The 23,767-nt window shown below is 25.4% G+C and overlaps 8 protein-coding genes across 8 annotated transcripts; 4 read left to right on the top strand and 4 right to left on the bottom strand.

Moving 5' to 3' along the window:
• Positions 1-665: 665 nt before the first annotated feature.
• On the top strand, positions 666-884 carry DICPUDRAFT_28046 (uncharacterized protein; the record flags this gene model as incomplete). Its single annotated transcript, XM_003284624.1, has 1 exon — positions 666-884. The coding sequence occupies one exon, from the start codon at positions 666-668 to the stop codon at positions 882-884; it is 219 nt and encodes a 72-aa protein (XP_003284672.1).
• Positions 885-5,909: 5,025 nt separating this feature from the next.
• Positions 5,910-6,080, bottom strand: DICPUDRAFT_28057 (uncharacterized protein; the record flags this gene model as incomplete). Its single annotated transcript, XM_003284645.1, has 1 exon — positions 5,910-6,080. A coding segment is annotated over one exon (171 nt), but the record flags the coding sequence as incomplete, so codon positions are not given.
• Positions 6,081-9,977: 3,897 nt separating this feature from the next.
• On the top strand, positions 9,978-10,319 carry DICPUDRAFT_28096 (uncharacterized protein; the record flags this gene model as incomplete). Its single annotated transcript, XM_003284625.1, has 1 exon — positions 9,978-10,319. A coding segment is annotated over one exon (342 nt), but the record flags the coding sequence as incomplete, so codon positions are not given.
• Positions 10,320-11,693: 1,374 nt separating this feature from the next.
• On the top strand, positions 11,694-14,390 carry DICPUDRAFT_75643 (uncharacterized protein; the record flags this gene model as incomplete). Its single annotated transcript, XM_003284626.1, has 1 exon — positions 11,694-14,390. The coding sequence occupies one exon, from the start codon at positions 11,694-11,696 to the stop codon at positions 14,388-14,390; it is 2,697 nt and encodes an 898-aa protein (XP_003284674.1).
• Positions 14,391-14,412: 22 nt separating this feature from the next.
• Positions 14,413-16,058, bottom strand: DICPUDRAFT_91370 (uncharacterized protein). The gene has a single exon (XM_003284646.1). The coding sequence runs from the start codon at positions 15,977-15,979 to the stop codon at positions 14,510-14,512; it is 1,470 nt and encodes a 489-aa protein (XP_003284694.1). The 5' UTR covers positions 15,980-16,058; the 3' UTR covers positions 14,413-14,509.
• A 502-nt stretch (positions 16,059-16,560) lies between these two features.
• DICPUDRAFT_148489 (uncharacterized protein) lies at positions 16,561-18,138 on the bottom strand (the record flags this gene model as incomplete). Its single annotated transcript, XM_003284647.1, has 6 exons — positions 16,561-16,914; positions 16,976-17,247; positions 17,319-17,547; positions 17,623-17,721; positions 17,786-17,908; positions 17,971-18,138. The coding sequence occupies 6 exons, from the start codon at positions 18,136-18,138 to the stop codon at positions 16,561-16,563; spliced, it is 1,245 nt and encodes a 414-aa protein (XP_003284695.1).
• A 739-nt stretch (positions 18,139-18,877) lies between these two features.
• On the bottom strand, positions 18,878-19,525 carry DICPUDRAFT_75646 (uncharacterized protein; the record flags this gene model as incomplete). The annotated part of the gene is made up of 2 exons (XM_003284648.1): positions 18,878-19,392; positions 19,486-19,525. 2 exons carry the CDS (start codon positions 19,523-19,525, stop codon positions 18,878-18,880), a joined length of 555 nt encoding a protein of 184 aa, XP_003284696.1.
• A 206-nt stretch (positions 19,526-19,731) lies between these two features.
• Positions 19,732-23,645, top strand: DICPUDRAFT_28071 (uncharacterized protein; the record flags this gene model as incomplete). Its single annotated transcript, XM_003284627.1, has 3 exons — positions 19,732-19,966; positions 20,024-20,591; positions 20,666-23,645. 3 exons carry the CDS (start codon positions 19,732-19,734, stop codon positions 23,643-23,645), a joined length of 3,783 nt encoding a protein of 1,260 aa, XP_003284675.1.
• Between the last annotated feature and the right edge of the window lie 122 nt (positions 23,646-23,767).

Raw genomic sequence — 23,767 nt, forward strand, 5'->3', positions numbered from 1 at the left:
TTGATCAACAAACCCAACAACAACAACCACATCAACAATATACACCAAACCCACACCCACACACACAACACACTCCAACTACCAACTACAATTCTGATGATGACATGGATCAAAAAAACCAACAACAACAACAACAACAACAACAACAACAACAACAACAACAACAACACCAAAACCAACATCAACAACAACAACCAAGAGAAATAGCTATGGACACAATAGAAGAAATTGAAAGAAGAGTAATGCTAAAGGTCCATGAGGCTTGGAATGAATTTAATGAAATAGCTGAGGCAAGAAACAAAACAGATTATAATGGTCCAACTCTTTTATTGACAAATTACAGCGAAAGTGAACAAATGAAAAAACATAAAAGAGAAAAAGATGAAAAGAGACCAAAAGAAAATAGAAAAAAAAGAAAAGAAAGGGAAAGAAACAGAGATAGAAAAGATGAAAAAGTTAAAAACAAAAAAAAGAAAATTAAAATTTCCCCAAATGATGATTCGATGATGGGTGAAGAAAGAAAAAGAGAAAAAAAAAAAAGAAATGAAAATGGCGACTTTGACCATTCAAATAAAACTTCAGTAACACCACCCGCTCTTTCAATATATCGACCAGGAGATCCAATTGATACAGATAAAGACTTTTTGGCCTTAGTTGCTAAAAATATGAAACTATTTGAATTTCCAGAAAAAAACCTATCCACCGAAAATGATATATACTACGTTGAGAAAATTCTTTCAAAGCGTATACGTGGAGGTATTAAAGAATATCTGATCAAATGGGAGGGATATGATGTTAAAGAGGCAACCTGGGAAGCCGAAAGCGATTGTTATTGTGCAGATTTGATAGAAGAGTATGAAGAAAGCCAAGGATCAAAAAAATAAAAAGAAATAAGACAATTGAATATATTATAGAATAAATTATAGAATACAGTTTCATAAATGTTAAATAAAGAATTCAAACCAATTAATGTACCGTGCAAGTAAAAAACCACCACTTTGATTAACTTGTAAAGAAGATCCAATCATAGTTAAACTAATAGTATATAATTATAACTAAATTAATTATTTATGAATTTAATAAAATGGCCATTTATTAAATCAATATAAATAATAATTTAAAGTTTTAAAAATTAATTTAAATAAACAATATTTTATTTGATTATAATAAAGAAAAATAAAATATTTCATAAAAAAAAAAAATAATTTCCAAAATAAAATTATTTTTTTATTTATTTGTATATTTTTAATGTTATAGAATTTTAATTTTAAAATATAAATAATTTATTTTTTTAATTTTTTGATCGAATTACTTTTTTGTTTTTAATTAACATTATATTTTGATATAATTACTTTAATATATTTTCAATAACTGAGTGACTTATAACTATTACTTTGTGTTTATTATTATTGAATGGCATAGAAATTAAAATCTATTAAAATTAAATTGTAAAAATATCATAGTAGGGGATATTACCTGATTTAATGCTTTATTTATACCATTTACATTATATGCTGTCTTTGGTGTTGTCTGATGCTCTCTTTGTTGCTGCATATTATGGTGGTGTTCAATAGTTGATTGCTATTATTACAAAACATTCCTATTATTAAATAGTTCAATTTGTGTATAGTATTATGATCTTTTTATGATTATTCAATAGTTACCCCAATTTTAGTCAATATCAACACGTTACATCCATTTTAAATTTTTAAAATAATATTTATTTTTTAAAAATCAAATAATTTTATAAAAAAAAATTTTAATTTTTTCAATTTTTTTATTTTATTTTTTTCAATTCACAACAAACACACACATAAAGAATGTTAATAATGTAAACTATAGCATATCTAATCAATAATAATAATAACTTTAACAGTAAAACCTTTCAAGTAGGTAAATTAATATATTTTAAAACAATAACAACAACAACAACAACAACAACAACAACAACAACAACAACAACAACAACAACAACAACAATAACAACAACAACAAATCCACACACTATATAGAAATAGGCATTGTTAAAGAAATATAGAAAATAGAAACAGAAAAATTAAAACCAATTAATTAATTAAAAACATTCAATACCCTTACAGGATCTGCTATCATCGATATCATGAATGAAAGGATTTTAATCAATTATATAAAGATTTAGCCAATGTTTACCAAATGCACAGCGATCCTATTAAAAGAGATTCTATACTATTCACAAGTAATAATAAATACCAATCCAACCACGAACTATTGCATTCAATAATAATAATAATCTCAAAATTAATAGCAATATCTATCATAAAAAGTTAAAAAGTCGCAGAAACTCAAATTCTTTCAATCTCGGGTAGATCAGCAAAATTCAAATCAATTGCAATTTCGTTTAAAAATTCAAAAAGTTCAATATTTGCCTTGGCCCCAACAACAGTGATAGAACCCAAATAGTTAAGATAAGGGTAATAAAAACTTCAACTTTCGCTGGTCGATCAGTAGCAGGTGTAACAACTTTAATTGGATTAACATCATTAGATTCACATGTCAATCAATTGGCGGATTAACTATTACAAACTCAATAGCTTGGATTACAACAAGCAACAACTGGATTTACAGTTGATTCAATTGCAACTGTGGTCAATCAATAACAGGATTAACTGTAAATACAATCGGTGGGTGGACAATCAGTAGCAGGTTTAATAACTGGACAAAGTGTAGGTGGTTTTACAACTGCAAATACTTTAGGTTTAACATTATTAAATTCACTAGGCCAATCAGTTGGTGGATTAACTACTTCAAATTCAATAGCTGACATAACGACAAATAAAACAACTGGATTAACTACTGCAAGCTCAATTGAAACAGGTCAGTTAATAACTGGTTTAAAAACTTCAAATACAATTGGAGGTGGCCAATCAGTAGCAGGATTAACAACTTCAAATACATTTGGTTTAATTTCGAGTGCAAATTCCGGTGCAGGTTTAACAACTGCAAATACAATCGGTGGGTGGATAATCAGTAGCAGGTTTAATAACTTCAATTGGATTGACAAAGTGTAGGTGAATTCATATAAACTACAAATGGAGCATCGAGTATTTTCATTTCGAGTGTAAACTCTGTAGCAGGATTAACCACAGCAAATACAATTGGAGGTAGTCAATCAGTAGCAGGTGTAACAACATCAAATTCAATTGGAGTAACATCATTGAATACAATAGGTCAATCCGTTGGGGGTCTTACAACTATATATATTTAATTATCAAATTAAGGTCATCTATATAAAAAAATAATAATAGAATTTACTCAGTAAATCAATAATCAGTCTTCAGTTATTAAGAAAGATAAAATTAAAACATTTTATAATAATTAATCGTTAAAATCAATATAGTGCTAAACCAAAGGCGGTCCTCGTTAGGTGCTAACAGTAACACCCAAATATCACCAACTTATTTTCATATGATTTCTTTATTTCATTCAGGTTTTAAATTTTTATTTTCTTTTGGATTTAAATCATCAGTTAATTTTCACACCAGTTTTATATAAGCTAATTTTTAAAAAAAACATTACAAATAATTTTTTTAAATAAAATAATTTTAATATAATTTTATATATTTATGTAGTTAATAAATACATAGATAAATTTTGTTAAATGTTAATCATTGAAAAAAATTAAATTAATCTTTATTAATTTTTTTTTGAATTTTTAATTTGAATCTATTATTTTGATGTTCATCTACAGAACAAATAGAAGTAACTCTGCAACATAGGTATTATCTGTTTTAATAAGAATTTTTTTATAATAAAGTATAAAAACTGTTTATGACTCTAAGTCTGATAATATATCTGTTCTTCCTGATTCACAGTGTTATATATAATAAAGCTTTGAAACTTGAATGATTTGCTGTTTTTTATTAGATTGATATAAAAACAAACTGTTGGGCTAGTCTCTACATGGTTTCTTTAGTGCACATTCTAAGTCATTGAGCCACATTTGTCTAAATTTATTTGACTTTGCTAATTTAATTGCAATTTCTGATTGAATGTGTGAATAAAAAGATTTCACCAAAAATCTAAGTACTGACAATTATCAAAACTGTATACCAAATATTAATTGAATTATAAAGTACATCTAAAGATGAAAACTTGTTTGATTTTGAATTTGATTGTAATTGAGGTCAATTAAAAATATCTACAGAATTTGGCCATCAGCTTTTCATAATGAAAAAGAATTAAAATACTTGACACCTGAAGCATTGGGAATTGTCATATTTAAAGATGGAATTTGAAAAAGTAGTCTTATACTTTAGTTGATGGAATGCCTTCAATATTACCAAATGATATATTTATTGGTCCTAACCTACTACATCTTGCACAACCCTTTCTACTTGATTTTGATTCGATATTTTTACCAAATTATATTTTGAATTACAATTGAATTTCTAAAATCCCTTTTTAATAATGATCGCATATTACCGAAAATATTTAGAGTTGTAATCTCGTATTCAGTTTTTAATGGAACCATACCAGAACAAAAATCGCTTTAAGTGGTAAAATTTAAAGAACCCAATACTGATGCTTCTATTATGATTTGTGAAAGGCCAATTGAAGTCTATGAGATGATGTACTTGAGATTTAGGGCGGAAATAATAGTTTTTTGTTGGCTAAGTGAAAATTGGCAAACCCAAACAATGATGGTCCTCTACTTTGAGCATACTTTTGAGCTTCATTGGCTACTGATTGCTTTTAGGTATTATAGTTTTTTTGATTATTAAATGATACTAAAAAATTAAAAATGTGGTAATGTGTAGATTAAAATTGGGTTATAATACTGAAAAATCCTATTAAATGTGATTATTTAATAAATAAAAGCTAAAAGGATGATTTTTAATGATTAATATTAATAAATTTAAAAATAAAAATAAAATATTAATGCTTACATTGAATAAACAGAACCCCAATGTTTGAATTGTGACTTTAAAATGTGTTCATTCTGAAAAAGAACCCCAATGTTTCATAAATGATTTGAAAAAAACACAATTGAAAAGAATAAGCTATACCCCCAAATGTATGATAAATGATTTGAAATAAATAAAATGTTGAAACTTAACAAGAAAGATTTAAAATTAGCCCTGCAACGGAATTTACACCCGAAATAAAACCAATCGATACACCAGTTGAAGTTAATCCACCAACACTTTGACCTGTTACTTTTGTATTTGAACTTGCAGTAGTTAATCCAGTTGTTTTTTGAAATGACAACTTCAATTATGAAACTTGAACCTCTATCAGATGCTTAATTCTTTTAGGGTCATATTTTAAATATATTTGATAAACTAAAACCATGGAGATGTTTCACAAACTTGAACAATATTTACGAAAGTTGAGGTTTTCATTACCCTTATCTTAACTATTTGGGTTCTATCACTATTGCTTGGGCCAAGGCAAATATTGCACTTTTTGAATTTTTAAACGAACTTGAATTTTGCTGATTTACCTGAGATTGAAAGAATTTGAGTTTCTGCGACATTGTGACTTTTTATGTGTGTTTGTTGTGCATTGAAAAAATAAAAAAAGAATTTTTATAAAATTATTTGATTTTTAAAAAATAAATATTATTTTAAAAATTTAAAATGGATGTAACTTGTTGATATTGACTAAAATCGGGGTAACTATTGAATAATCATTTTCAAAACTTTAAATTATTATTTATATTGATTTAATAAATGGCCATTTTATTAATTCATAAATAATTAATTTAGTTATAATTATATACTATTGGTTTAACTATGATTGGATCTTCTTTACAAGTTAATCTAAGTGGTGGTATTTTACTTGCACGGTACATTAATTGGTTTGAGTTCTTTATTTAACATTTATGAAACTGTATTCTATAATTTATTCAATTGTATTATTTATTTTTTTTATTCTTGGCTTTCTTCAAATTCTTCAATCAAATCTGTACAAAAACAATCACTTTCGGCCTCCCAGGTTGCCTCTTTAATATCATATCCCTCCCATTTGATAAGATATTCTTTAATACCACCACGTATACGTTTTGAAAGAATTTTCTCAACGTAGTATATATCATTTTCGGTGGATTCTTTTTTTTCTGGAAATTCAAATAGTTTCTTATTTTTTTCTACATGGCCCAAGAATTCTTCATCTGTATCAATTGGATCTCCTGGTCTATATATGGAAAGAGCGGGTGGTGATACCGAATTTTTATTTTGTGATAGTTCTTCACTGACGATTTGGTTTATAAATTATTTCAAGTTGGTCCTTATCTTTGGAGGGGGTGTGCTTAAAAGGTCAAAGTGGTGTCGTTGTTGGTGTCGTTGATGTTGTGGTTGGTGTTGTTGCTGATTTTGTTGGTGTTGGTGTTGTTGGTGTTGTTGGTGTTGTTCTTTCTGTTGGACCACCTGATTAGCATAGTTTTCGTCTTCGGTGACTTGGTAGTCGTCTGACTCCCAACTTGTTTCATCGTCGATGTTTATGAATTGACTTAAACAAAAACCGATGATTCCAACAAATAATGATGAATACAATATAAATTCAAATGAAAAAATATCCATTTTTTTTTTTACAAAAACCAACTATTATTAATAAATAAATAAGAAAAAAATGGTGTAATGAAAATGAACAAATATATACAAAACAAAAATATAATATATATGATTATTTACAAAAAAATTATTAATTACAAAGATATAAAAAATATATTATTTACAAATAAAAAAAATATATACAAAACAAAAAATATAAATATATTTAAATTATTTCCAAAAAATATTTTCAAAACAAAAATATAAATATATTTAAATTTTTTCCAAAAAAAAAAAAAAAAGGAATATGTACAAGTGAAAAAAAAATAATGACTGTTATTAAATATAATTGATTGTAAAAAAATGAAGCTGATGGATTAAAAACTATATGTATGTGGTAAGAAACTATAATTTTTAATGAAAAAAAAAAAAAAAATTTTAATAAGCTATTTTTTAAAATTGAAAAAAAATAAAAAATTTTTAAAACAATTAAAAAATAAAAAAAAAAAAAATTAAATAAAAAAACAATTGTTTATAATTGTATGAGTTTTATATTATTTTAATATATAACTAATCATTCAATAGAAAGATTGATAAATTAATTAAATCTATTTATTTGATTTAAAAATTTTATTAAATTCTCTCTCGATTGATATCCAGAATACATTGATAACTTTTACATTGTATAATAAAGATTTGAAAAAAAAAGATAATCTAACTAATTAATTGAATAATATATATATATTTTAATAATATATTTAAAAATAAAATAAATTTTTAAATTAAAGATATAAAAAAATTAATTATAATTATTTTATTTGTTAATTTTATTATTCATTGTTAATTTTTTTAATATTTTGTTTATTTATTTTTGAAGCTATTCCATTATTCAACTTCACCTTTATTAAATTATTTTTGTTTTGAATTATAGTCCTATTTATTTAATAATTTTTATTATTTTATTTGTTAATTTTATTATTCATTATTTTTTATGAATATTATTAAGTCCTATTTGTTTGATTCACCCATTCCTTTCACTCAATATATACTAGTCTATTAGTAACATATTTTTTCACCCATTTAATTATAAATATTTAATTTACAATCAATTTAAAATTATTTTAAAAAATTTAATTTTTTTTTTTTTTTTAAAAATCAAAATTATTTTTTAATAATTTTTTATTATTTATCACTTTATTCATTATATTAAATCTTTCATTACACCAGTAGTCTTTAAAAGAGGAAGCTTACAAGGTAAATATTTAAAATTAGTTAATTAATTTATATTTGTGTAAATTATTCATTTCACAAACTTTTTTTGGAATTTTATGATCGTTCTAAAGGTAAGTAATTAACTGATTGTGATATAACAACAATTTTAAAATCAATTTAAATTTATTATAATAAGCATAAACATATATCACATTAATTGGAAAAAATCACACATATATCATTTAATATTTATCATCATATTTTGACACATTTTTAAATTTATTATTTTTTTTAATTAATTTTATTTTTTTAAAAATAATATTTTTCAATATAAATTAAAATTCAAAAATCAATTTTAAAGCAGAAAATAAAAGAAAAAGAGTTAAGTTATAAAGTTTACAAATAATAATAATTAGTAGTTTTTAGTTTTAATAAAGATTTGTTATTTTTTAAAATATAATTTTTTAAATATTTTTATATATTTATTTTGGTTTTATTATATTTTATTTTATCTTTATTTTGTGTTTTATTATTATTATAATTAATTACATTTAGTTTATAATATATTTTGTTTAGTAATCAATTCATTATATTAGAGTTCTTAAATATAACAACAGTTATATTACATGATTTCAACAAAATGCCCAGATAGCTCAGTCGGTAGAGCGCAAGGCTTTTAACCTTGTGGTCGGGGGTTCGAGCCCCCCTTTGGGCGAAACTTTTATTAAAATTTTTTTAATTCTCCCGGAAGATAAAAACTTCATTCGTCTGGGAGCATGTACCAAAACAAATAAACACAATACCTCCTTTTTCCACTCATACAAAATCCCAGAAGGTCGCAAATCCGATGGAGAAATAAATATGGATTACAACAACACCAGATTTCACAAATCACACTTCCAATGGAACTATAAAGCAATAGATTTCGACTTAAATGGATGTTTCGCTTATAGAAATGCCATAGCCCTGGTATTTCATCAAGTTTGGATTTGGTTATGTAAAGAATTATATGACGATTAAGAAAATACAATAAAAGAACTCGATTATAAGAATCTAACCTCAAAATGGACTTAACTTTACCAAATATCAACAGTTTAGAATATTTTCTTTAAAAACTTTATAAAAAAAACATTAAATAAAATTTTACTGATTAATTTAAAGCATTTGCTTTTAATTATCTTCACTTTTAAAAAAAAAAAAAAAAAAAATATTCCACCTCATTGAAAGAAAAAACAACTCAATCAAATCAAAGCTACTCCAATCACCATACTATCGTATTATAAGACTTAAGTCTGCAATAAAATATCCACACCAAAAACACTCCGTACCAATCAGGCAGTCCGAAATCACCTGTTATTGAACAAAAATCTAAGAAAAAAAAAACTTCTTAAACCAGATAGGTTGTTTCAACCTTACCCCAACAACTTCTTCTTCTTATATTTTAATATAAATAAACACCGTCGCTCACACAAATAATATTTATTATATTATTAAGTAAGCTTTTTTAAAATAAAAATAGATTTTTGTTTAAAGAGAGAGAAACCAGAAGACTATCTATGTCCAATTATAACACCAAAATTAAATCATTTATATTTGTTTTAATTTTTTAAATATTTTTTTTTTTTTTTTTGATTTTTTTTGATTTTTTTTTTTTTTTTTTAAAAAATTTTTTTAATTTCAGTTTTATTAAAAATGGAGGATAAAGATAACTCTATTTTATTTTTTCTTGTTTGGAGAAATATTTTTATTAAAAAAAAAATCATACAACATTTAATTATAATTAATAACCATATACACCCCAGAGTAATAGATTTAAATAATTTTAAAAAAAAACTAAAAAATTATCAGTATAAACACTATTTAAAATCAATAAAAATACAAATAGATAGCAAATATTCGGATAAACATCAAGAAATCCAAAATTTATATTCTTGTTTAAATAATTTACCAAGCAATATCGAATCAGTCGAATTCATTAATGGCCTTAGTCAAATATATAAACCATTGGAATTTGAAAATTGTGGAGAATATAGACTACCAAAATTTACCAAAATATCAAACTATGTCAAATCAATAAAGTTCGATAAAAAATTTCAGTTTAATTTAAACAATGGTGTTCAAGGTGAAGATTATTTACAAGTGCCAAGTAGTTTAGAATCATTTGAATTAAACCATCATTTTTATAGTAGTCCAAGTAAAGAGTTTTTTCATCCATGTTTAAATACAATTTCAAAATTAGTACTAAATGTTGGCTATAATACACAGATAAGTCAATGTGAAATACCAGAATCAGTAACTCATTTAGAACTAGGTTTTTTATGTGTAGATGAGTCCCCTCTTCAAAAACTTCCATCGAATTTAAAATTCTTTAAACCAAGTCCTAGCTTCAACCATCAAATTATCGAGGGCTACCTACCGCAATCATTAGAGGTTTTAAAATTTCCCAAAATGTCATCTTTTAATCAAGAGCTTTTACCCAATACTTTACCCCATAATTTAAAAACTCTCAAATTTGGAATGTCCTATACTAAACAAATTCAAGTTGGGGTATTACCAAAAGCACTTCAAATACTAAAGTTTTCAAAGACCTTAGAAGTTTCATATGACTCACCAATTGTACCATTTTCTATACCATCAGCCACAAAGCTTAGAATGAATCCAACTTTTAACCAAGATATCCAACTAAATTGTTTCCCACCAAATTTAAAAAAATTAAAGTTTATGAATTCTTTTCAAAAAGAAATTAGCGGCAACTTACCGGACTCATTAGAAATATTGAAAATTGATTTCCTTTATTCAAAGCAATTAACCCGATTACCAACATCATTAACCAAACTTAAAATGAAATGTACTTTAATGGAACAAAAAGAACCGATTACAATTAAAAGTGGCGATTTACCAAATACCCTTACTTATTTGCAACTATCACCAATATATCAATTTGAAAGTAAAGAATCATTTCCAAAATCTCTAGTTAAATATGTCGCATGCAAAGAGGATTATCTTCATTATTTACCAGAAACAGTTAAAATATTAAAATTCCATCGAGATTTCAATAAAGCAATTCAACAAAACAACATCCCAGACTCAATCAAAAAAATAATATTTGGAAAAAAATATAACAAACCAACAGATCTATCAAAAAAACTATTTTTAGAGACTATTGAACTTGGCAGGGACTTTTGTGAAAGTTTAATTTTACCACCAGATGAACTATCAAATATTAAAACAATGGTTTTTGGTTATGGATATAGAAATTGTTTTAAATCGAGCAGCTCTCTCAAATATTTAAATAAAGAAAAGGAATCTTTAGAACCCAATATCAAATGCATCGAAATTCCATCTAGTATAACTTCACTATCGCTGTGCAACTATAACGATCATCCTGTATACAATAAATCATTACCAGATTCAATAAAGCTACTATTACTTGGATCAGCATTCAGTAAAGAAATAACTCAAAACTTTTTACCAAATAATTTATCAACTTTATTCATTAGAGGTTCACCAAAGCTAGACAAAAATATATTTGATAAAAATAATTCATTTACCATTTATGTATCAAGCGAAAATAATCCTTTCATTGAAAAAAATGAAAAAATAATCAATAGTTATTATCACAAATTTAAATTTTACAACGAATTAAATTATTGTAAAAAAGGCAAAAAATTAAAAGTACACAGTTTCCCAAAAAATAATCAATACATTAATATAATTGATGATAGAAACTTATTTAATAAATTTAATAAAAAAATAAATTAAATTGTATAACTCAATAGTTTTTAAAAAAATTTTATTTCTTATTTTTATAAATATTTTAATATTTCCATTTTTTTTCTTTTTTCTTTCACCAAAAATAAAAAATTTTTTAATTAAAAATTTTTAAAAAAACCGTTTTATTTGGATATTTTTTTAAAACATATTTTTAATCACCCAATAAAACAAATAATAATGGATACAGAATATGAAAATAACTTTTTTAAAGTATTTAGAAATAAATATTTAATAAATAAAATATTTAATATTATATATGAAACAGAAATAGAAAATAATTATAATTTTTACTTTGGCCATAGATTAAAGTTTAAACGAATCAATGATCTATTCTTCATTACAGAAAAAGGTTTATGGGAAATATTGAGAATGAAGCTATTGGCAAAGGAATCGATTATAATGGACTGCACCAGCATTCAAAAATTTATTGCCTCAAATAAAGACAAAGAACTTTTAAAACTAACATTAGAGAAAATCAAACAAAACCAGATTATAAACAATTCGGAAATAAACAGACTTTTAGTCCAAAATATATTTAATAGAGAAACTTTAGAATATTTACTTTGCAATGACCTAATTTCAATAGATATAGAATTATTATTATTTTCAATTAAAAGCAATAACATCAACTCGTTTCAGTTTTTAATCGACCACATAAAACATGACCAAATAGATCCAGATTTTAAAAAACAAATGACAATGTTATCAGTTAAATCAAGTGAAAAGTTTATTAAAAGTCTTTATAACGAAAAACTTTTCGTTTCACTAGATACCTATTATAAAAACAACTCCTATAAAGATCATCCAAAATATTCAATTGGTTTCAAAGAGTTTATTCGAATACATTCTAACAAAGCAAAAAAAATCCTTTTAGACTACAACCTAGTATCCTTAAAGAACATAAAAGAAGCTAATGGTTTTTCTTTCACCTTTGAGAATTTAACTGTCACAAGCAAATTATTAGAGTTTTACATCATATTATATTTCAAACTACTTAGAAAAAACTACACCAATAATTTCGAGAGTGATATTTTACCAACTATTATCAATATTAAAAACAGCAAAAAAATAAATGAAAATGAAAAGATCAAACATTTATTAGAAATATTTATTAAAAGTATTTTGGAACAAGATGAAACCCCAAATTTCATATTACCAAACTATTTTAGTAGATCCATATTTACTTTTTATATAGAAAACTTTGGTTTCGATTTAGAAAATGAAAAGCTTCTATTAAAGGTATCTACATTTATTTTTGAAACATTAAATGAAAATGCTTTAATCAAACTATTCTCAATTTTAAAGAACTCTATAGATATCGACAGAGAAATTAAATCAAATAGTTTTACAAAGTTTTTTAATCAAGCCCGAGTTTTGCCATTTTTAAAGCAATATGACCAACAAACAAAAGAAAGAGGACCACAAGTTGTGTTTCCAAAAAAAATTATTAAATTAATTTTAACAAACTCTGATGTTACGACTTTAAATGAAATTTTAAAATGCAATTTAATTCAGGCCAAAGATTATTCAAATTCCACCTCATTTCATTTTTTAAATTCGAAATTTGAAACTTTTAAATGGTATATAAATGAATTTTTACTTGCTAATCAAATAACAATCAACAAAAAAGAAACTATTTCAATGGACTCTATTGAAAAAATCGATTTTATTATTGAAAATTACAACAACATACAATCTTTAATTACAAAACCAAAATTTACATTTTCAAAATTAAAATATATCAAATATTATTGCGAAAAGGCAGTTTATGATCCATCATATTATTTCTATAAATATTTAAAAGCTATCAAAATCAAAAATCAAACTATTATAAACCACTATAGATTATTTGATAAGGCACAAGTAAAAGGAAAAGAAAATGATACAAATAAAATTGAAGGTTTAAAATCTATTAAAGAAGAAAAAATAAAACTTTGGTTACAATACATATCAGAACATGGTTATAGCAACTTATCAAACAAAAAATTCAAGAACTTTATTTTAATTCTTTATTCATATATAAAAGATCAAAAACTTTTAAAAGAAGAATCAATGAACAAAGAGTACAAATCATTCAAAATAATGCCCAATTATTTTCCAGCAGCTTCTAATGAAATTTTAAAAAGCACTATCGACATTTGTATGGTTAAATTAATTTTAGAGAACGGATATGTTATTAAAGAAAATCAAATTTTTTCAGATTACCAATTCGATTTAGATAAAGATGATTTTTTTTCAACACATTATCAAGTAATTGAATATCTTTTAAACAAGCTAACCAGTGGTCAACAAAATCTATTTAATATCCAATTTAATCGACTATATTCATCATCGCTACAATGTAAAGATATTACTTTTAACAAAATTCAAAAACTAGATGAACTGTTCCATCACTATTCTGTTCCAATATACAAAGACTCTTATCATACCTTTCTTTATTTAAAAATTAAAAGTGAAAAATTTTCGGAATATTTTTTAAGAATGGATTACTATCATGAAACTCTCTCAAATATTTATAGAAATTCAAGCTATCTAATGTTAGAAAATCACGATGTTCTAAATGAAATTAATTTTCCAATGCAATACATTAAAAACTCAACATTTTCAGAAATATTTTTAAAATTGAACAACTTAACACTAGAAAGTATTAATCCATCGAAACATCAACTATCAGATCAAATTCATTATGTTTTTACATTTCTAGCTTCTATCCATTCACCTAATATTATTGAAATACTTGTGCAAGATTTACTAGAAACAAGAAATGACTTAGAACCATATTGGTTACCAAGTTTTACCCAAAATTTATTAAGAGTGTTTGAAGAATCACAAATTCCAAAACTAATTGCCTATGTAAAAAATAAAAAAATATAAAATAAAATGAAATAATTTTTTTTTTATATTAAAATTAATTAAATACAAATTTAATAAAACTATTTTATTTATTTAAGTAAAGGAGGAAAAAAAAAAGAATTATTTAAAAACTATATTTCTTATTGTTGTTGATGTTTTTTAGCAAATTCTATTAAAGCACGAACTGGTTTACCAGTCATACCTTTTTTAATATATGGGCCATCTTCTGAAGAGCTCATAACACCAGCAATATCTAAATGAGCCCAACGATCAATAGTAACAAAATCTTTTAAGAACATAGCAGCTGAACAAGCACCACCTGAACGACCAGCAGAGTTGACAATATCGGCAATCTTAGAGTCGAGTTGTTTTCTGTATTCTGGTAATAATGGCATTCTCCACATACGGTCACCACTGACATTACCACATTCGTTTAATTCATCCCAAAGACCATCAGTGCCTGCAAAAACACCAGCATAGTGTTGACCAAGAGCAACATCAATAGCACCAGTAAGAGTAGCCATATCGAGGATTGTAGATGGTTTGAAAGTATGGGCATAGTGAAGAGCGTCACCAAGAATTAAACGACCTTCAGCATCAGTGTTATCGATTTCAACAGTTTTACCATTCATAGCAATATGAACATCACCTGGTTTAGTAGCTTTACCTGATGGCATGTTTTCGCATAATGGAGTAAGAGTGATGAGATTAACCTTTAAACCTAATGAAGCAACACCAAACATTGATGAGACAGCGGAAGCGGCACCGCCCATATCACCTTTCATTAAACCCATACCAGCAGATGGTTTAATTGAAATACCACCACTGTCAAAGGTGATACCTTTACCAACATAAACAATTGAATCCTTACCATCAGCAGAAGCACCTTTATAGTGAAGTTCTAAGAATTTGAGTGGTTCTTCTGAACCTTGAGCAACACCTAAAAACATACCCATTTTTTGATCTTTAGCCCATTGTTCATCACGAACAATCATTTCAACTTTACCACTATCAATGAGGTGTTTGAATTGTTTTTTAACAGTTTCGACAAAAATAGTTGGAGTTAATAAATTAGCTGGCATTTCCATAAGAGTTCTAGCGAAATTTTGTGATTCGGCAAAGATTTTACCTTCGTTGAAAGCATTCTTTGATTCGGTGGATTCATTTGAAATGGTGACTTCAATGCTTTCATTGGTAGTATTTGGTTTACCAGAGGTCTTGTAATCAAATTTGAAGTTACTTAAATAAGCACCTTCGGCAGTGTGTTTGGAACAACCAATTGATGAATCGATAGTGAAATTTGAAGCATTCTTTGATTTTAAAGCTTTAACACCACTTCCAACAGCTCTTCTTGTATTTTCATTCTTTTCATAAACTGATGGAGTTTGTTCTTTTTTACCGAGACCAACAATAGCAACTCTTGGGACTTCTGGGGTAACATCGTATAATACTAAGCTATCACCAACTTTACCTTTGGTATCTGATAATTTGACACTCTTTAATAAATGGCCATTGGTTTTTTCATTTAATTGTTGTCCTAATGGAGTTAATTCTTCATTTTCATAAAGACCAACAATCAAACCCTTATTGTCAACATTTGATTCTGTCATTTTGTTTCTTATTAAATATTTGTTATTATTTTTTGAAATATTTGTTATTAAAGTTTTATTGTATTGAATAATATTTTTAATCATATTAGTCAAATAAAATTTTTAATTTAAAAAACAAAAAAAATTACAAAAAAAAATTACAAAAAAAAAAAATAAAAAAATTATAAAATATTGTTTTTAATTTTATTTTTTTTTAACTTTTTTACAAGTTTTTTTTGGATGTGAATTGAACAAAAAAAAAATAAAAAAAAAACAACAGAAAATAAAAAAGATAATTTTGATTATGATTAAAATATATTTCTAAATATCCCTTAAAAAATGAAGACTTTATTTAAAATTATAATGGCTGATCTAAATCCCAAAAAAAAAAAATAAAAAAAAAAAAAAACAAAGAGAATAAAAAAGATAATTTTGATTATAATTACAACATATATTTCTTTAATATACATTAAAAAAAACTAACATTTTATTTAAAAATTATAATGATTGATTTAAACACTTTTTTTTTTTTTTTCTTTTTTTTTTCTTTTTTTTTTTTTCTTTTTTTCTCCACCAGGCATTAATAAAATAAACATATTATTTTAATTGGTTGGGTTAACTTCATTTTCTTGATTTTGTTGATGTTTTTTACCTCTCTTTTTATGTGTTGTGGTTTTACTTGATGATGATTCACTTTCATTTTGATTTTGATTTTGGTTTTGATTTTCTTCATTGGTGACATTTGGTGAAGTTGGTGAAGTTTTCAATTTATTTGAAATTGAATTTAATGCATTGACGAATGATTGAACGGTATCTTCAAGTAAACCAACAGCCATATTAAAGTATACATAGTCCTTATTTTTCAAAGTTTCTAATTTATCTTTACCAGTTTCATTTAAATTGCTTAAAGTGTCAGCAGCTTTCTTTAAAAATTGGCTAATATCCTCTTTTAGTTTCTAAAAAAAAAAATTAATATTATTTTCTATTTATACTAGTATAGTTGTTTTCTTTACTTACATTAACTCTTTCATTTCCATCTTCGATATTTAAAATATTAATTTTAGATTCTTTAATGGTTTTTGATAATTCTCCTAATGAAATAAGAGTTTCACTAAGGTCAATCTTTTTAAGATATACAGCAATACCAACAACTTGAGCAACACATGCATCCAATGTGGCATAGATATTATCAATAGCTGCTCTAGTCAATTCACCCGGGACAGTTAGGTTTTGAATTTTAACTACTATATCATTAAGTTTATCAATGGATAAATGAAGAGATTTTGTTCCTAATTATATAATAAAATTTTTTATTAATATAGAAATTAAAACAAAAGGTTGCTTTTTAATAATTCCTTACCAGCCCCAGTAATTGTTTTATATGAATTTGATGGAATGTGAGTGATTGATGTTGCATTTAATCTCTTTCTAAGTTTTAATAAGAATTTCATTCTTTTTTCAAGTTCAAATTTATCCTCATCGGTTAATTTAGATAAATCTTCACTTTCTGGTGGTGGTAAAATTGAATCAATAAGTTTTTCAATTAGATTTGATGTAGTTAGAGCTAAATCATTAACCTTATTTGGAGTCTATTTAAAAAATTAATATAAATAATTAATATTATTACTGTTTTGTGTTTATTTTTAAAAAAAAAAAATATTTACATAGTTAGCAGTAGTGGAGATTATGGCGTCACATGATGAATCAAACTTCTTAATAATATTATCACCAGTTTCTTTAATATCTTGAATTTTTTTTTCAGCCTAGTTTAATAAAAATTATTAGTTTAAATAATATTATTAAAAAAAAATTATAATTTTAATTTACCATATCTAAACCAGAGTTTCCGAAATCATCGATCTTTTTAACATAGTTATCATACTTTTCTAAAGTATTGATAATTGGAGCACCAACATACATTGCACTATTTTCACCCATAGTAAGAGTGGACTAAATAAAACATTATTAATATTAGTTGTTATTTTATTGCTTTAGCTAAATTAAATACATACTTTTACTAAAGAGTTTGAATCTTTAATGTAGTCATACCAACTTTTACCATAGTTAATAGAATTATGTACAAATTCATAATTATAGATTCTTGAGAGACTTGAGTACTTATCATACCAAACACCATCTAATGGTTGTTCTTGGGCTTTTTGTTGCTGTTCTGAAGACATAATTACTATATATATATATATATAAAAAAACAAATACACAATCTAAATTATTAAATTGTATACACAGATTTAAAATAATAATAAAAAAATTTTAAAAAAAAAATAAAAAAAATAAATTTATTTTAAATTAAAAAATTAAATTTAATTTAAAAAAAAATAAATATATTAAAAAAAAATAAAAAAATATTATTTTTAATATGTAAGAGATAATATGTAAATAATAGCTATAAGGAAGAATGATATTATTTTTATTAATAAAAAAAAAAAATTCTAAAGTATTTATATTTTAAAAAAAAAAATAAAAAAAAAATATAATTAAAAAAGAAAAAAAAAAAATTATATGAAAATAATGAGGGGTGTTAGGATGAAAAAAATAAATATATGTAAGACCACACCAAATGTGTGATTTTTTTTTTTATTTTTTTTTTTGAAAAAATATTTTTTTTTTTTTAATTTTAAAAACATATATCATTATACAAAAATGGAAGAAAGTGTGATCATACTTAAAAAATAAAAAAAATAAAAATAGAGTGTGGTTAAAAAAATTTATTTATAGTAAATTATGATTATATTTTTTATTTATATTTATATTTATATTTATATTTATATTTATATTTATATTTAATTTAATTATATATTGTTTTCGTTTCGTTAATAATAAATAAATAAATTAATAAATAAACCATTATTATTTACAATTTATTATTTATTTATATTGTTTATTGTTTATTATTTAATTTTAGTATTTTTCTTCATTTTGGGGTTTGTTCTCTTCTTTATCTCCTTTTTCGTTTTTGAATTCCTCTTTTGTTTTGGATTTGATATCAAGAGAATAGTCGTGATCAACATTAATAAAGATTCTTTCTTTGACATAGTCTGGGATTGTAATGTTGATATTTTTCTCTTTCACAAATTTAAGAATTTTTTCGATTTTATCTTTTCTGTATTTTTCATTGCTTTCTAAAATATCTTTTAATGGATGATATTTGCTTTTATCTGTGATATCGACTTTTGAAAAAATAATAGATTTTTGATTGCCAATAGTTTTATGTAAGATGTTGACATCTGTTTGTAACTGTCTTAATTCCTCTGGTTTGATATTTAATTCATTGCAATATTTTTCAATTATTTCTGCACTATTTTTATTTTTTGATAAAGCGATCGATTTTAAAAAATGGTTTTCTGGACTATATTTGGTATAGTTAAATCCAAAAAAGACTACAACTTTATGAAAATTTTGAAATCTATAAAAGTCTATTGATTATAATATTTGAAAAATAAATGGTCAGAGGGGTGTCATTTTTGAAACCTATGAATATATAAAAATAAATAAGGTGATTAACACACCTCCTGAATTAGCTGGACTTACGACTTTTGTTACTGACATTTATTGGTATTTGTTTATTTATTATAAAAAATAGGTAATGATGAGGTTTTAGGAAAAAAAAAAAAAAAAAGTAATTATAAAAAATAAAATAAAAATAAAAATAAAAAAAATTAATTAAAAAAAAAAAAAAAAAAAAAAAAAAAATTTCTTCAAAATAACGCGATTCAAATAATTTTTTATTATTTATTTTTATATTTAATATTAATATGTCAAGATTATTAAATAATAATTATAATAATAAAACTAATATCCTCAGCAAATCCATTACCAATGTATTTTTAAATAACAAAAATAATTTCAGACTAAATTCTCAAACAATCATCGCTTGTAATAGCAATAATTCGAATAATTACAACAATGAAAGATTAAATAGTTTTAATAATGGATTAAATAACTTTGGTCGCAGCATAAGCACCAACAATAGTAGCATCAATAGCACTGGTTTGGTTTTTCAAAAATTAAATTACTCAACAGCAACCAAAGCTCCATCAAAAAGAGAAAGAAAGATCGAAGAGATTTACCAAAAGAAAACACCAACTGAACATGTTTTATTAAGACCAGATTCATATATTGGCACAATTGAAAAAATCGAAGATGATATGTGGGTATTATCAAACTCAATGTTTAATAAGAAAACTAAAACTGTCGAAAAAAAGAATGCTCAAGTCTCTGAAACAGATAATCAATCAAGTGATAAATCGTCAAAAAACAAAACATTTATCCAACCAATCAAAGCAACATATGTTCCAGGTCTTTTGAAAATATATGACGAAATCTTAGTAAATGCAGCAGATAACAAGAAAAGAGATTCGACAATGTCTTTTATTAAAGTAGAGATCAACCCAAATAAAGGTACAATATCAATTATGAACGATGGAAAAGGTATACCCATTGTAATGCATTCCACCGAGAACTGTTATGTTGTTGAAATGGTAATGGGCAACTTAATGAGTGGCTCAAATTTTAATGATAACGAATTAAAAGTTGTTGGTGGTCGTAATGGTTTTGGTGCAAAACTTACCAATATTTTTTCAAAGGAATTTGTAGTCGAAACTATTGATAAAAGGTATATAAACAAAAAAATAAATAAATCATTACATAATTGCAAATTTATTAATTTTTTTTTTTTTTTAATTTTAGCTCAGGAAAAAAATATTATCAAAAATGGTCAAATAATATGAGTAATAGAGAAGACCCAATAATAACAAATATTAAAGAAGGTGAGCAAGATTATACCAAAATTACATTCACACCAGATTTAGAAAAATTTAAAACCAATTCGTTATGGGATGACGATATTTTACAATTAATGGAAAAAAGATTGTATGATATAGCAGGCTGTAATCCAGAGGTTAATGTCTATTTAAATGGGGTACAACTTAATTACGACTTTGAAAAATATGTTAAATTATACGAACATCATCTAAGTGGTAGTGCAAAGAAAGAAGATTCCGAAGAGCTTTATAAAGAAGAATCATTTATATTTGGCGATATTGATGAACGTTGGAAAATTGGTGTTGGTCTTAGTGAAACTGGTCAATTCACTCAAGTTAGTTTTGTAAATAGTATAAATACAATTAAAGGTGGTACCCATGTAAACTATATTGCTGAACAAATCGTTCGTTATATTGCCGATAAAATGAAAAAGAAACACAATGATTTAGAGGTTAGACCCATCAACATTAAACATCACTTGGCCTTATTTGTAAACTGTTTGATCGACAACCCAAGTTTTGATAGTCAAAGTAAAGAAACCCTAACCACAAAATCTCAACTATTTGGCTCAAACCCAGAGATACCAGAGTCAATATTAGCAGCATTTGTAAAGAATAGTAAAATTATCGAAAGGGTCGCTGGTTGGGTATTAATGAAACAAAAAGCAGATTTGGTTCACCAATCATCAACTCGTCAATCTAAAACCGCATTAATTAAATCAATTCAAAAATTAGAAGATGCAAATTGGGCAGGTGGCCAAAAAAGCAATCAATGTACTTTAATTGTAACCGAAGGTGACTCTGCTAAATCATTAGCATTGGCTGGTCTTAGTGTAATTGGTCGTAATACATATGGTGTTTTCCCATTACGTGGTAAACTTTTAAATGTATGTGATGTCAAACCTAAGCAACTATTAAATAATGAAGAGATTAATAACCTTACCAATATCCTCGGCCTATCACACAAAAAAACCTATGAAACCGAAGAGGAACTAAAAGAATTGCGTTATGGTAAAATTATGATTATGGCTGATCAAGACCACGATGGTTCACATATTAAAGGTTTGGTAATTAACTTTATCCACCATTTCTGGCCAAATCTTTTAAAGATTGGCTTCATCGAAGAATTTATTACTCCAATTATTAAAGTTTCAAAAAGCTCAACCCAAAAGAGATCATTCTACACAATTAAAGATTATCAAAAATGGAGAGAGGGACTTTCAAAGGATCAAATTAAGCAATACACTATTAAATACTACAAGGGTTTGGGTACTTCAACATCAGCAGAGGCAAAAGAGTATTTCAGCGATTTGGGTAAACATGTGATTAAATTCAAATGGGATAAAGATACAGATAAATATATTTCATTAGCATTTTCTAAAGACTCAAGCTCACTTAGACAAACCTGGATTAAAGAATCTGATATGTCCCAAGGCATTGATCATACAATCAAAGAAATGACATTCCCAGACTTTATTAACAAGGAGTTAATCCATTTCAGTTGGGCTGCTAATATTAGAAGCATTCCATCTTTAATTGATGGCTTAAAACCAGGTCAACGTAAAATTTTATTTGCTTCATTCAAGCGTCGTTTAACTTCTGAAATTAAAGTATCGCAACTCTCTGGTTATGTAGCTGAGCAAACATCTTATCATCACGGTGAACAATCATTAAATTCAACAATTATTAAAATGGCACATAATTTTGTTGGTTCAAATAATATACCATTATTAACACCCTCTGGTCAATTCGGTACTCGTTTACAAGGTGGTGATGATTCAGCATCTGCAAGATATATTTTCACTAAACTCGAACCAATTTCACGTCATCTCTTTAATGAAATGGATGATGCTCTCTTAAACTATCTTGAAGAAGAGGGTGAATCTATTCAGCCAGATTACTATGTACCAATTATCCCAATGGTTTTAGTTAATGGTAGTGAAGGTATTGGTGTTGGCATGGCCACTACAATTCCATTGTTTTCTCCAATCGATTTAATCGAACAAATTATTTGCCGTCTCGATAATGTGCCCCCATTAAAAAAGATCATTCCATGGTATCGTGGATTCAAGGGTACTATCCAACCAAATCTTAAATCATACAAAACAAACGGTGTCATTAAATTTGATGGCAAAGGATTAGTTATCTCTGAACTACCAATTGGTAAATGGACCTCTGACTATAAAGATGTACTCAACGATTTAATAGAAAAGGATGTAATTAGAGGATTCCAAGAAGCCAATACAGAAAACAGCGTCCACTTTAATATTTTATTATCAAATCAACAAATGGAAGAAATGGAGGATCTTAGCGAAAATGAAATGATAACATTGTTTAAACTTTCATCAAATCTTCACCTCAATTTAACAGTCTTTGATGAAAAAAATAAAATTGTAAAATATGAATCACCAGAGGAAATTATCGATCACTTTTTCAACATCCGTTTAGAGTTCTACAATAAACGTCGTTCCCATTTAATGGCAAGCTTAACCCAACAAATTAAACGTCTTTCAAGTACAATCAAATTCTTAGAGACTATAGCATCTGGTAAATTAAAGATCCAAGGTCGTACCAAACAACAACTTATCGATGACCTCGAAAGTCAACATGATTTCGGTAGCCATACACCAGAAGAATACCAACACCTTTTCTCATTATCAATTTTAGATATCACCAAAGAAAGAATAGATAATTTACAATCACAATTAAACAAACGTCAAGTCGAGTTTAATCAAATTAAAGATTCAGATTCGTCATCTCTTTGGAAAGCTGATCTTAAACAATTAAAGGAGTATTTAGAAAAATCTCAAGATTTTCAAAAAAAACCTTTAAAAACAGAATCATCTTCATCAACTAGTTCTTCATCCTCATCTAAAGCTGCTAAAATTAAAAATAAAAAATTATAAAAAGTTATATTTTTATAAATAATTTACCAAAAAAACTTTTTTTTAAAAACAATTCAATAATAATTTGATTGCACAATTATGCAATCAAATAGGGTAAATTTTTATGGTGCCAATAAAAATTT

This window comes from Dictyostelium purpureum, assembly GCF_000190715.1.
Source record: "Dictyostelium purpureum unplaced genomic scaffold DICPUscaffold_29, whole genome shotgun sequence".
NCBI classification, from domain to species: Eukaryota; Evosea; class Eumycetozoa; order Dictyosteliales; family Dictyosteliaceae; genus Dictyostelium; species Dictyostelium purpureum.

Excerpts from the sequence above, each read along its gene's own strand:
- DICPUDRAFT_91370 (XM_003284646.1), bottom strand. The coding sequence starts at position 15,979 with ATGACAGAATCAAATGTTGACAATAAGGGTTTGATTGTTGGTCTTTAT.